Below are 15,496 nucleotides of genomic sequence, written 5' to 3'. Positions count from 1 at the left end.
GATGGTTAGTGTGGTAAGATGAATTATCTGTGTGATTCCTGTTCCTTCTCAGTGTAGAGGGTTTTGCAATAAGTGGCAACTTGAACTCCAAAACAAAATACAACTAAACAAACATTTGTGGTACGTATTGCTCTCAGAATTGAGAAATGACGTTTACCTCTGTAGGGTAATAGACAACATCAAGGAGATACATCATGGGGTGAGACCCAAGGAACTTCTCTAACCAAGGCTAGCAACTATTCTTAGTTCATTTTGTTCCATAACCACACCCTGTGTGGTAGGCCCTCAGCCTCCAGCCACATGGAGGACATGGACTTACTACTTAGGGATATGTGGTCACTGGCAAAAGTCTTTGAAGGATGTTATTTCCATCTGCTCGCTTGATGGTCTAAATCTGCAGGAATGGGTTTTTCCTGAAATATGTTGACCCAGAGCTCTCAAGCCCTGGCTCGGGCTTTCAGGCTGCCCTTTCAGAAGGAAATCAGAAACTGAAAGGTTATGAAACCTATCAGTTTAATTTCATTTGAGGTCTCTGAGAATCAGGATAAAATAGCCTTAAGGAAGGAACCATAACAACCAATTACATATTTTCATAGCATCTAGTACAGAACAAAATTTTTATCTGAGTATTTTAAATTATTATTTTAAAAAACATTGTTCATTTTTCAAGGTAAGGTCTCACTCTAGTCCAGCCTGACCTGAAATTCTGGAATGCACAATGTAGTCTCAGGCTGGCCTAGAACTCACAGCAATCCTCCTACTTCAGCCTCCTGAGTGCTGGGATTAAAGGCATGCACCACCACGCCTAGCTGGCAAAGTCCTCCAGTTTATAAAAATTGCAGAGTAGGGCTGGGGAGATGGATCAGTGGTTAAGCGCTTGCCTGTGAAGCCTAAGGACCCATGTAAGCCAGTTGCACAAGGTGGCACATGCATCTTGTGTTCATTTGCAGTGGATGGAGGCCCTGGCGCCCATTCTCTCTCTCTCTCTCTCTCTTTCCTTCCCTCCCTCCCTCTTTTCTCTCTGTCTATTGCTCTCAAATAAATAAAAAGATACTTTAAAAAAAATTGCAGAGCAGGTCTCATGAGGACTATATGTGAGAGAGAAAGGGAGAGAGAAAGACAGAATGACTAAACGTGGCTTTTGGATGTGTACAACGCCACGTGGTATGTTAGAGGAGATGTGGAATGAGGCTCCCAGATTAATTTATTCTCTGAGACAACTTTAGTGGAGTGCATTAAAATCATTCGATTCCTAGCACACAATTCCATGTATTCTGACAAACATACAATTGTGTAGTCACCAACAGGATCAAGATATAGGACTTCCATCACCCCTAAGATTTCCCTTTCCTTAGCCATTGGTCTATTTTCAATTGCAATGCTGTGGCTAGACAGCCACTGAGCTGAATTTTATGTTTATTTATTTAGTTCCAAGGAAAGAGAGAGAGAGAGAGAGAGAGAGAGAGTGAAAGAGAGCAAGAGAGGGGGAGGGAGAGAGAAACAAACCCCAGATACACGTGCTACTTTGTGCATCTGGCTTTATGTGGTACTGGGGAATTGAAGCTGGTTTTTTAGGCATTGCAGGCAAACATCTTAACCACTGAACCATCTCTCCAGCCCCAAGCTGAGTTTTGCTAGTATAGTTTTGCTTTCCTTTAAAATTTGAGAGATGGGATGACCCAGCATATGGGCTTCTGTCTGGCCTCTTAGCATGATGCTTTCGAGACTGGTTCGCGCTCTTTCACACGTCAGTAGTTCAGTGCTTTTTACTGCAGAGTAGTTTCCACAGGGACAGGGTTCTACTGCACATCAGTTCTTATAGGATTCCATTTTAAAGATTATTTTTATTTATTTATTTATTTACAAGAAGATAGAGAGAGAGAGAATGGGTGTGTCAGGGCCTTTAGCCACTGAAAACTAACTCCATATGCATGTACCGCTTTTGTGCATCTGGCATTACATGGGTTTTGGGAAATCGAAGTCGGGTTGTTAGGTTTTGCAAATGCCTTCACCACTGAGCTATCTTTCCAGCCCTTCTTATAGGAGTCTGTTGCAGTCTATGAATAGATCTCAATTTATTCCTCTCCTATCTGTTGATCCATCTTTGTGTTGGGATGAACTAACACGCTAATGGATGGTTTGGTGGCCACCATGTGTATCTATGTCACACGGCTCTCACTGGTCAACAGCTGTTACATCATGCCTGATGCCATGGCTGGTGCACAGAAGGCATGTGATAAAATTTTCACTGAAGAATGCATGAATGAACAGATGAATGAATGCACATGAATGAATAGTAAGCAACATCTGGCCTCCTGGCTCAGCTTATAATGGAGCATGAACTGGGAAGAGAAACATGCCATCAAATAATGACTTGATTTGTGCCGGGGTTGTAGCTCAGCTGGTGGAGGACTTACTTAGCACGAATGAAGCCCTAAACTCTGTCCCCAGCATCACATAAGGCCCATGGTGGCATCATGCCTACTAACCAAGTGCTACTTGGAAGGCAGAGGCCAAGGTCATCCTCAGCTACATAGTGAATTTGAGGCCAGCCTGGGAAACATGATACCCCATCCTATTTGTTTATTTATTTATTTATTTATCATTTTGCAAGCAGAGAGAGACAGAGAGAAGAAAAACAAAGAGAAAGAGAGAGAGAGAAAATGGGCACACCAGTGCCTCCAACCACTGCAAACTAACTCCATAGGCATGTGTCACTTTGTGCATCTGGCTTTACATGGGGACTGGGGAATCAAACTTGGGTCTTAAGGCACGCAAGTGCCTTAACTGCTGAGCCATCTCTCCAGCCCTGAGACCTTGGCTTTAAGAAAAGGTACAAAATACTTCACTTGAAAACACACAAAATACTTTATTTAGATATCTTCAGGTGCCGAGCACTCTATTTGTTCAAGGTCAGGCTTTTGTAAAATGAGGGAGACAATTCTTACCTTATATGACTCTTACATGGAATAAGTAAGGCAGTCTGTGCAAATCAATCCACAGAATTCTGTCCTATGAGTGCATCATGTTTGTTATAATAACTGCTGTTCTTTTTGTGCAAGTGTGTGTGAGTGGTGTATATGTGTGTTCACATGGGGGCCACGTGTGTCTTTAAGATGCACACACACACACATGTGTGAGAGTGTGTGTGAAGGTCTGTGGATGTCATCCTTAGGAATTCCATCCATCTCTTTTTCTTTTTTTTTTTTTAAATTTTTTTGGTTTATTTTTATTTATTTATTTGAGAGTCACAGACACACAGAAAGAGACAGAGAGACAGAGAGAGAGACAATGGGCGCACCAGGACTCCAGCCACTGCAAATGAACTCCAGATGCATGCGCCCCCTTGTGCATCTGGCTAACATGGGTCCTAGGGAATCGAGCCTCGAACCAGGGTCCTTAGGCTTCACAGGCAAGCACTTAACTGGTAAGCCATCTCACCAGCCCATCCATCCATCTCTTTTTCAAACAGGGTCTCTCACTGGCATGCAACTCAACAATTCTGCTCGATTGGCTGGCTGTGGAGCACCTCAGTGTACACCACCATGTGCAGCTTTTCTGTCTGTGCTGAAAATCAAACGTGCAATCAAGAGTGCCAGTTCCTAATGACCCACGCATGGATGGGATAAATGACTTTATAAACTGAGGGAGAGAGAAAATAACCAGAGCCCAGATTTTCAGTTGAATTTCTGGGAATAGCTTTTTGCTGACTCCCTTGTTGCCTTGAATGACATTTTTTTTTTTTCTCTCTTTGAAATAATAGCAGCTGTGATGGCAATGAGGAGATACCTCGATTGGTAAAGGCTTGTCTAGCAACTGTGATGACCTTGCTTGCCTAGGTCATTAGTAGGAGAATGTATGTTAAAAACTTAATTCAACATGTGAATATAAATGGCCCTGCTGCGGATTCAGAAAATGACGTCTCCTTTGCATGCCTTGAATAACATCCCCCTGCCCATGCCCCCCCCCAGGTTTCTCTCTGCTTTCTCCCTCAAGTGGACTCCTGTTGAAGTTGCACATGATGTGATTTGCTCTGAACAGAGAGAGCCCTTGGCCACTTAGACAAAAGAATCACAAAACCAATCTTGTGGTTTTCCAACGGAAATGGGATTACAACTCCCATTTGGGTCTTGGGACAGCCTCCTGCTCTCTGGATCAAGTTACATGTGTGACTTTGCCATCATCTTGCTTCCATTTAAAAGACTTCAAAGCTGAATAACTTTTCTTAGGACAAAATAAACAAATAAATATAAATTCTCTAAACTAAGCCCCACCCATCCTTTGTCCAACACCATCTCCCCTTTGACTGTCTTGCTTTCTCTCTGAGACATATTTGATCAGTTTTTTGGCCTTGTTCCCAGCCTGTTGGCCATGGAACCATTTCTCTGTGACTAACACTGACCCCCTCCTTAAAATATTTCAGTGTCTGAGAATCCTTAAATGACCAGGAAAGGACTTTAGATGGAATAATTAAATGTCCCTCTTGCAATTTGAGCTTGTTTCCTTGTACCCTAAATTCTGAGGCAATAGAAGAAGAAAAACAGACCTCTTCTTCCGTGAATTACATTTCGGAGAAGAGCCCAGCCCAGCTGGGTCAATCATCCCCTTGTGTTTAGACAGTTCTTCCGGTACCATTCCTGGTGGGGATCACTCCTGTCACTAAAAACGAGACCCTTCCCAAATCCGAGGACAGCCACACAACTCTTTGCTGAGTGGCTTCGATTTAAATATTTTACAATGTTTAGGGCTGGGGAGATGGCTTAGCAGTTAAGGCTCTTACCTGCGAAGCCTAAGGACCCAGGTTCGATTCCCCAGGACCCATATAAGCCAGATGCACAAGGCGGCGCACCCATCTGGAGTTCATCTGGAGGTCCTGGGGTGCCCACACAGGGAGTTTCTGGCCCTCATATTTCTAGCGCTCTAAACAACTGTCACTTCCCTGGATCAGCAGCCACGGTGCTGCACATCCGACCCTGGGGGAGCCCCTCTTTCTAACCTGAGTCTGCCCAACGCAGGCCCATGAAGTAAAGCCACGTGTGGTAATAGCATTCTCATTCACCCCAGCGCTATGGAGGTGGAGACCAAAGCATCCCTGGCCTGACCAGTCTAGTCTAGTTGGTGAGTTCCAGATCCCCGAGAGACCCTGTTTCAAAAAGAGAGGTGAGTGGCGCATGCCTTTAATCCCAGCACTCGGGAGGCAGAGGTAGGAGGATCGCCGTGAGTTCGAGGCCACCCTGCGACTACATAGTGAATTCTAGGTCAGCCTGGGCTACAGTGAAACCCTACCTCAAAAAAAAAAAAGAAACAAAAAAGGTGTCATCTGAGGCATGGCACTGGAGGCTGTCCTCTGGCACGTGCACACACACACACACACACACACACACACACATATATATACACATGTACACAAAAACACATACATATACACATACATACATTCAAATACATATAGACACAAAAACATGCATAAACATACACACATACACATGCACACAAAAACATACATACACATATGTATATACAGATACATACACACATATATACACACATAAACATGTACATGCCCACATACATGCATACACATACATACACACAGACAGACACACAGAAGGAAACCCGAGAGAAGCTAACCAGTAACAGCAGGCAGATTAGAAAATGGGTGGTGCAAGTTCAGTCCTGTTCATTACTGTCTGTTTCACAGAGTTGGGGGATGTTGACTAAAGGGGCAGGTTCCCAGGTCTCATCCCTTGACTTGAATCAGAACATCCCAACTCCAGGCTCTGGAATCTGTACTTTATCAAGCTTTCCAGGGGATTTAAAAGGACTCTATCTTGGCAGCTGAATCTTAGAAATCGGTTGGAGGTAAAGCCATGTGTGCCTCTGGTTTCAGAAAAGATCTGGGTGATCCCTACCCCCAAAGACCCAGTTGGGCCATGGCCACTGAGAGAAAACACTAAGTACATGGGACGGCAGAGTGACGGGACCCTGCCTGCCTATAGCGTGATGGCAGAAACCACATCCCCGGACTGGCCAGGGGTCTGGGAAATCAAGCTGTCTTGTGGTGATACTTAAGTTTGGCCTAAATCTCTGTGCCCCTTAGGCAAAGGTCCTATTCTATCCTTGTTTTGGTTTCCTAACCTGTAAAATGGATAAGATATAGGCAACTGCTTGATAGGGCTGTTTAAGAATTAAATGAGTCATCATACTGTAGGCCCAATAAAAATTGTCACCATCTCAGTCTCCACCATCAAGGGAGTCAACCGTCTAAAACTCATGAGCCAGCATACTATGACCCTTTGTCCACTTTTGTAAATAAAGTTTTATTGGAACACAGACTGGCTCACACTTTCACATTGTTGTTGATGGCTGCTTTGTGTGACCACAGGAGAGTTAAATAGTTCTTTGCAGCTTGAAATATTTTTCTCTCTGTCTCTTCATAGAAAAAGTCGCTGGTTCATGCTGTATATATTTCTGGGCTCCTGTTAAGGTGTGAGACTCTCTGGGAGGCGCTGCAAGGTCTGCTGTGTCAGAGCTTAACTGACAGCCATTTGAGGCTAGGGCCTTGGGATTGATGGCAAAGTGGCAACAGGAGCATGGAGAGAGGAGGAAGCAGAGGGAGAAACACATCATCAAGGCACAGGAGGTGGGAGAGGACTTGCCTGCCCCAGTGGGGACCTAGCCTGGGTGCTTCTGGGTGCTGGGAGTTTGGGAAACCATTGGGTCTTGCTGGCTTTCATTTTCCAGTGAATTTGCTTCCATGCGTCCCTCTGCTTTCTCAGTTGCTAACATAGTTTGCCAAATGTCTTCACTGGAATCAAAGCCGAGTCGTCCTGACTTATACCTGCCACAGTTTTCAATCAGGGTGGTAGCTCATTGCTGCCCACGAGGTGCCAGACTCAGGGCAGACGGAGGAATTGTAAAGCGTGAACCTTGTCCTCAGAGTGCGCAGTTTTCACTGCAAAACGATAAACCTTTCAAACCAAGGAATTATGATTCCTACCTCACTCGCTAGACACTAAGACGATGAAAAACGAATGCCTCCGATTGCAAAGCGTTGGTCACTAATTAACACCCACAGTCAAGACTATAAAACGAACATCCGCAGGGCTGACTGGTTCCTCTAGAGACGTCCTTGCACTGAGCAAGAGGTGTGCTGGGCTCTCAGGGATTTTGTTTTTGTTTTGATACAGGCTCATGTGTATCCCAGGCAAGCCTCAAACTTGGTTTGTAGCTGACGATGACCTTGAACTTCTGATCATACTGCCCTACCTTGTAAATGCTGGGATTACAGGCATCCACCACCACACCGGTTCATGCAGTGCTGAAGATCGACCGAGGGCTTTGTGCCCGCTAGGCAAGTAATCGACCCTCTGAGCTCCATCTCCAGCCCCTCCTCTGTGTCCTCGCTTGTCTTGACCAGGAGGCAGTATTTGTGAGAAAAAAAAAGAAGAAAAAAAAAGAAAGAAAGAAAGAAAGAAAGGAAGGAAGGAAGGAAGGAAGGAAGGAAGGAAGGAAGGAAGGAAGGAAGCTATAGCTTACCGGTGGCTGCCTGTGACCCTAGAACCTGTGATTATGAGCTATCTTTTTTTGAATCTTTACATTAACCCCACTAAGTAGGTACCAGTTGATCATTGCATGTGCAGAAAGAAGATATTCACACTGTCCATGACAGAGAGGGGATCTCAATCCCTCCAAAGTCAGCAAATATTCATTCTCATACAATGGCTTTGGAATTTGAGGAAAATTGTTACCTTTAAGAAATAAATTCTAGGGCTGGAGAGATGGCTTAGCAGTTAAGCACCTGCCTGAGAAGCCTAAGGACCCTGGTTTGAGACTTGGTTCCCCAGGACTCAGATGCACAAGGGGGTGCAAGCATCTGGAGTTCATTTGTAGTGGCTAGAGTCCCTGGCGCACCCATTCTCTCTCTCTCTCTCTCAGCCTTTCTCTCTGTGTCTGTCACTCTCTCTCAAATAAATAAATAAATAATGAACAAGAAATAAATTCACCTCTTTTTTGTTTGATTGGTTGGTTTTTTGGTTTTTTTTTCTTTTTTTTTTTTTTTTGGTTCTTCAAGGTAGGGTCTCACTGAAGCCCAGACTAACCTAGAATTCACTATGTAGTCTCAGGCTGGCCCCAGAACTCACCATGTAGTTTCAGGCTGGCCTAAAACTCATAGCAACCCTACCTCAGCCTCCCCAGTGCAGGGATCAAAGCCCAGTTATATTTTCCTTTCTGATAGTCAGTGCTAATTATTCTTGTCAAGCTGATGTTTATCAAGTCCCTCCTTATGCATTTAAAAATTCTGTGAATTGTATTTGCCGACTTAAACCATTTTCTAAAATACTTTTTATTGATTATGTATTGCAAGCAGAGAGGAAGAGAAACAGGGTGGGAGAGGAAAAGGGTGCATCAGGGCTTCCTGCCACTGCAAATGGACTCCAGACACACTCACCACTTTGTGCATCTGGCTTTACATGGGTACTGGGGAGTTGTACCCAGGTCAACAGGCTTTGCAAGCAAGCACCTTTAGCCACTGAGCCATCTGTCCATCCTGACTGAAGCCATTTAAGCTGTTGAATAAGTTAGCATCTTTCAGAAAACACCAGTAGCTTCCAACAGTTGGACACAGTGGACATTGGCTCTTTACTTTCTTTTTAATGTATTTATTTTATTTAAAGTATTTATTTAGGGGCTGGAGAGATGGCTTAGTGGTTAAGTGCTTGCCTGTGAAGCCTAAGGACCCTGGTTCAAGGCTCAATTCCCCAGGACCCACATAAGCTAGATGCACAAGGGGGCACACGCATCTGAAGATCATTTGCAGTGCCTGGAGGCACTGGCGTGCCCATTCTCTCTCTCTCTCTCTCTCTCTGTCTCTTTCTCTGTCTGTTGCTCATAAATAAAAATAAAATATTCATATATAAAGTATTTATTTAAAGGTGGCGCACACCTTTAATCCCAGCACTTGGGAGGCAGAGGCAGGAGGATCGCTGGGAGTTCAAGCCATCCGGAGACTACATACTGAACTTCAGGTCAGCCTGGGCCAGAGCAAGACCCTATCTCATAAAACAAAAACAAAAACAAAAAATAAAATAAAATATTTATTCTGTGCACATCTAAATAATTGGATTTGATTATGTTGTATCTCACACAAATTTATTCCCCTTTACCACCTTATCAAACAGCTTTGGTAAAACCAAAGTCCACCACTGGCTTCTACTGCCCAGCAGGAACTGTCCCCAGCCCGTGGGACCCATTCCCTTGCTTAACAGCTGCTCTGAGAAGAGGGATGCATGCTCTAGAATAGCTCTGAGAATTACTTTCACACCAGCGTCTTCCAGCTCGTGCCGCACAAAGGGAAAGGTGCGCACATCCATCTACCACCGGGCCGAGGGTGATGGTTTGAATGTCAAATGTTTTCCATAGACTCGGGAATGTGAACACACTGTCCCCAGTTGGTGGTGGCACCTTTGGGGAGGCTGTGGAACCTTTTGAAGGTGGAGCCTTGCTGAGGGAAGTATGTCACTTGGGGGCAGGCCTTGAGGTGTTAATAGGCACCCCACTTTCTTCCTCTCGATGCTCTTTTATCTCCTTCCTGCTGATAAGAAGATGTGATCCCAGCTTCCTGACCTGTCGTGCTTTTCCATGGGTACAATTCCCCAGTACCCATGTAAAGCCAGATGCACAAAGTGGTGAGTGTGTCTGGAGTTCATTTGCAGTGGCAGGAAGCCCTGATGCACCCTTTTCCTCTCCCACCCTGTTTCTCTTCCTCTCTGCTTGCAATACATAATCTGGCTTCCCATGGATGCTGTAAGCCAAACATAAACGCTTTCCTTTTTTCAAGCTGCTTCTGGTCTCTAGTTTGTCCCAGCAACCAGGAAGTAACTGACATCCTGGGACAGATAAGCCCTGTGTGCACCTCATCTCTCAACATTGCAACAGTATATACGGTAGGCTGCTAAACAATTGAGAGAAAGATGAAAAAGACTTTTTTTTAAACCATGGAAATCAGTGAAAACTACAAACGAAGGCCAGAGATGGTGCTTCAACATTCTCCTGTGCCTGCTGAGTATATCCCATGATTTTTTTTTTTCTAGCATAGACGCATTTTTTTCAGTTGTCTAGTTTTCAAATATATATTTTTAGCACTTATTTGAAAGGACATAGAGAGAAGAAAGCGAGAAAGAACATGGGCATACATGGGTGTGGCAGGGCCTCTTACCACTGCAGATTAACTTTAGATACATGCACCATTTTGTGCATTTGGCTTTAATATGGGTCCTGGAGAATCGAACCCAGGATGGTAAGCTCTGCAAGCAAGTGCCTTTACCCACTAAATCATCTTTCCAGCCCACATTGTCTTTAATTATGTTGTGTATTTTTCAAAAAGAGAATTAAATTTTTATTTTTTAAAGAATGAACTATTTATTATTCTTTTTTTAATATTTTATTTTTCTTTATTTGAGAGAGAGAAATAGGCAGGGGGAGAAAGAGAGAGAGAGACAGAGGGAATGAATGGGCACACCAGGGCCTCCAGGTGCTGCAAACAAACTCCAGGTGCATATGCTCTCTTGTGCATCTGGCTTATGTGGGTCCTGGGGAATTGAACCTGGGTCTTTTGGCTTCACAGGCAAGTGCCTTAAACACTAAGTCATTTCTCCAGCCCTAAAATTTTTATTTATTTATTTATTTTACTTAAGAGAGAGAAAGAGAGAGAGAGAATGGGCATGCCAGGGCCTCTAGCCACTGCAAACATCAGACTCATGCACCACCTTGTGCATCTGGCTTATGTGAGTACTGGGGAATCAAACCTGGATTCTTAGACTTCAAAGGCTCTAAGCCATCTCTCCATCCCTGATTTAAAAGATTTTTAACAGGACCTGTGAGTTATATTACTTTACCACCAGTGTTATAAATAATCAAGAACACCCTGACCTAAGAGCCTTCTTAACCTGCTGCCCTCACATTGTCATTATGCTGGGCATGGTGACACTCGCCTGTCCTCCAAGGAGTGTGGAAGTTAAAGCAGGAGAATCAGGAGTTTGAGACCAGCCTGGACTACATGAGTCCCTGTCTCTCAAAGAAAATTGTTAAATTTTGATATGGTTGAATTTATTTGTCCTGCATAATTTCTGAGCTTTATTTTATTTACTGATTTCTGAGAGAGAGAGAGGAAGAGGAGGAGGCAGATAGAGAGAATGGCATGCCAGGGCCTCTAGCCACTGCCATTGCAAATGAACTCCAGGTGTATGCACCACCTTATGCATCTGGCTTTATGTGGATACCGGGGAATCAAACCCAGGTTCTTAGGTTTTGCAGGCAAGTGCCTTAACTGCTAAGCCATCTCTTCAGTCCTTAGCTGTTTTCTTTTGTTCGTTTTTATTTATTTATTTGAATGCGACAGACAGAGAGAGAAAGAGAGAGAGAGAGAGAGAGAGTGGGCACGCCAGGGCCACCAGTCACTGCAAATGAACTCCAGACGCATGCGCCCCCTTGTGCATCTGGCTAACGTGGGTCCTGGGGAATGGAGCCTCGAACCAGGGTCCTTAGGCTTCACAGGCAAGTGCTTAATCGCTAAGCCATCTCTCCAGCCCCTTAGCTGTTTTCTTAAAGTCTTTGCTGCCCTCTAGGTTTAAGGTATTTTCTTATATTTTGTCTTTAGACTTTTATATTTTTATATCTACATCTTTATGTAGAACTAGCTTTATTTTTTTGGCTAACACATACGGAAATATTATTTTATCAATAGTCCTATTGAACTGGTCAACGTTTCTCTGTTGAGATTTTGCCCCCGTCATACACGTGAGCCCCATCTATCTGACACTGTCTTCTGCAGGCCCTGCCGTTTGCTTTTGAGCATATCACACTCTCTAATTATCCTAGCTTTATAAAAATTTATTTTATCTCGTGTGTGTGTGTGTGTGTGTGTGTGTGTGTGTGTGCGCGTGCGCATGTGTTCACATGCATGCAGGAGCACAGATGTGTCCATGTGGAGAGCAGAGATTGACATTGCATATCCACCTTGGTCCCACTGGGTGTCATTCTTGATGGCTGTCCTCTTTGTGTATGGAGTCAGAGCCTGTCACCTGAGTCCCAAGGTCACAGACCCAGCTAGTCTAGCTAGCCAGTGTGCCCTGGGGTCTCCTGTGTCTCAACGCCTGGGTGCTGGTGCTATAAGCAGCTGTGACACCCAGCCAGCATTTACATGGGTGCCGGGAACCTGACCTCTGGTCCTCATGCTGGCCGTATTAATTGAACCATCTCCCAAGCCCTACAAAACATTCAATGTGTTTATGTTATGACAATTCCTTCCCTTTCATTCTTTATTTTCAACATCTGACCATGAATGTTTGGAAGCTTATTCTTCCACTTAAATCTCAGAAAATGTTTGTCTTTACTGAAATGACATTGAATTTATAGAATAACACCAAGAATAATTGTGAATATTATATATGAGTGAGAATATGAGAAAATAAAGAAACTGAGAAGCTGGGCAGAGAGAAAGGAAGTCATGTTTTCATGCCGTGCCATAAATGCTTGTATAACATTTCCATAAAGCTTAACTAAATTTTAAACAATATTTTATTTATTTATTCCTTTGAAAGAGAGAGAGAAAGAGGCAGATAGAGAGAGAATGGGCATGCCAGAGCCTTCAGTCACTGCAAATGAACTCCAGACACATGTGCCACCTTGTACATCTGGCTTACCTGGGTCCTGGGGAATTGAACCTGGGTCCTCAGGCTTCATAGGCAAGTGCCTTAACCACTAAGCCATGTCTCCAGCCCTCCACAAAACTTTAATCTTTCCTTGACATAAGTACATTATAATCATTTTAGTGATTATTTTCATTTCTATTGTGAAGGTAGAGAACATGTTGCCATGTGTTTACTTAAATATTAACTTTCAAAATATTTTTTCAGTCTCTGCTACATGAGCTTTTAAGGTAGACTTCTCTCTACCTGCCTCCGAAAGGGTGATGACATTACCTTTGGCTACCTTTGTATATGCCACAGTACATATGGAAGGGTCAAAGTGTCTAATGTGACAGCCAGGGCAAGGTCCAGTAGGTCTTTTATGAGAAGGTGTCTTTACTAAAATCAGTTCCTTTGCAACAATGGCTTGGATTGGGTCCACCTGCATTCTCTCCTGGACCTTGTGTCTCATTCATATATCAGCTGTATCGGTAAGTAGGGCTCTACCTCAGGAGATCACTTAAAAATATCCTTTCTAGCATGAGCTGCCCATTTTGTGTGTTTTTCTTTCCTTTCAGATCCCACGTCTCTCTAACGGAAATGGTAAGAATGTTTTCATTTCTGAGCTTTCCCTCTTTTGAGCAAAACGAGTAATGATTTTTCTCCCACTTTCCACAGTGCATGATACAGACTTTGGAGAGCAGAAAGATATTTCAGAAATAAATCTGGGTGAGTCCAAATTCCGCATAAGTAACTTCTTGAAATAATTTAAAACCCCAGTGACAGAACTTATGGAAAATGTTAATCTTTATTATGCTGTGTTGTGTACCTTTTGGAGAGAGACATTTATCAGAGCCTATTGAGAAGAGATAAAAATGGTGAGACTGATTTCCTAGAAGTGTTTTTGAATTCTCACTGGTTACTTTTTTAAAGATTTTATTTTTATTTATTTATTTATTTATTTATTTGAGACAGAGAGGGAGAGAGAGAGTGAGTTAGGATGGGCGTGCCAGGCGCTGTAGCCACTGCAAAAGAGCTCCAGACACACACGCCCCCACGCGCATCTGGCTTTCGTGGGACCTGGGGAATTGAACCAGAGTCCTTAGGTTTCGTAGGTAGGCACCTTAATGACTAAGCTATCTCTCCAGCCCTGGTTATTTTTTTAAAACAAATTTTTGAGAACTTAGCTGGGGGCGGTGGTGCATGCCTTTAATTCCAGCACTTGGGGGGCAGAGGTAGGAGGGTCACTATGAGTTCAAGACCACCCTGAGACTACTTAGTGAATTACAGGTCAGCATAGGCTAGAGCAAAACCCTACTTCAAACCCACTCCACCCAAAAATTATTGAGAACTTTAATATTTGAACATATTGCAAATTGACCACATTCCCATTGGGTTATACTCTTAATGTCCCCTCTCCCCTGCCCGCACTCCACTGAGGACCCTCCTGAGGGGGGTTGTCTGTAATCACGGTGGGGTCATGAGTACACCCGTCAGCCTCGGGGGGGGGGGGGGGACAATACCTCCATGACCACCTTCTCACCCTGTCCCCACTGGGTCTTGAAAACCACAAAGATTTCTACTGATGAAAATTTCATTATTTTTTTTCTAGTTTCTATTTTGAACAAAGGAATAGAAGACTGTGTTACTTTTCTGCTTGTTAAAGAAAATTATAAAGCATAAGCCAAAAATTATATTCAATGAGGAAAAGATCACATGCCTATACTAATTAGTCTATCATATCCTTTAAGGACTGTTTGAGATGCAGAGAAGTGTGTAAATATAGTCTTTTTGAGGATTTTTTTTTTTTTGAGGTAGGGTCTCACTGTAGCCCAGGCGGACCTGGAGCTTACTCTGTCAGCCCAGGATGGCCTCGAACTCAAGTGATCCTCCTACTCAGCCTGGGATTAAAGGTGCGCACCACCTGAGAGTTTAGAAATGCTTTCATATCCAATCGCATCTTTACTATCCCATATACCTTTCACAGGAACAGACAGCAGCTTCCTCATGGTTAAGGTGACTCATTCGAGATCACAGGTTACAGTAATGTGGTTCACTTCCGGGTTGTCTGACCCATATCTCAAAAGCTCAGTGCCACGTGAAGATGACAGAACCCCAAAGCGCTAGCCTAAGGGTCAAGTAAGGGGCTCTGTGAATTCCCATACCTAGTTGCTATTTAATTGGAATAGCTTGAGATTGACTGCTTGGCTAGGGAAGGAAAAGAAGGAAGAGGCTTATTGGCTTGCTTGCCTCCTTGCTTTTTATTTGTTGGAGTTTTTTTGTTTTTTTTTATTTCAAACATAACCTCATGTACCCCATACTGGCCTTGAACTCATAATGCAGCCCAAACTGCGCTCCAGCCTCCATGTCAATTGCTGGAATTTCACACGTGTGCATCCACACCCCATTTACGTGGTGCTAGGAATTGAACCCAGGGCTTCATGCATGCTGCGGAAACACGTGTTGATCCCCACACCAAAAGAAGAGTTGAGTAACATAGATGGGTGACTTTGTGAATGGGCCCCAAGACTTCAGAGCCACCAGGCCTTAAAATGTCTTTTTAGACTCCTAGATTCCGAGAGTCAGAGTGTGTGTAATGACCGCATCCACTGCACTTTAAAACATGGTTGAAATTTAAAATCAATGTTTCCTTAATCTCATCCTTATTTATCAAGGAACAGTTCATTTTTTTAACCTCTGAGCTATTTCTTAGGCTTCCTCCTTGCCATCCGCTTTCACCTGTGACTACAGGTCACTTCATGTGGACATTTAGCCCATCTTAACGAACCCACCAGATTGATTGGATT

General features: G+C 43.7%; 1 protein-coding gene across 1 annotated transcript in view; it reads left to right on the top strand.

Moving 5' to 3' along the window:
- The first annotated feature begins 13,111 nt into the window (after positions 1-13,111).
- The window catches only part of Mep1a (meprin A subunit alpha), a 41,689-nt gene continuing 39,304 nt past the window's right edge, over positions 13,112-15,496 (top strand). Inside the window, exons 1-2 of the mRNA XM_045157737.1 lie at positions 13,112-13,184; positions 13,341-13,418. Coding sequence (XP_045013672.1) covers positions 13,112-13,184; positions 13,341-13,418 — 151 coding nt within the window. The remainder of the gene's footprint in view (positions 13,185-13,340; positions 13,419-15,496) is intronic.

The sequence above is a fragment of the Jaculus jaculus genome, chromosome 8 (genome assembly GCF_020740685.1).
Source record: "Jaculus jaculus isolate mJacJac1 chromosome 8, mJacJac1.mat.Y.cur, whole genome shotgun sequence".
NCBI lineage: Eukaryota > Metazoa > Chordata > Mammalia > Rodentia > Dipodidae > Jaculus > Jaculus jaculus.
Note: the sequence above shows the minus strand (reverse complement) of the source record. Positions and strands in the feature narration are given on the sequence as shown.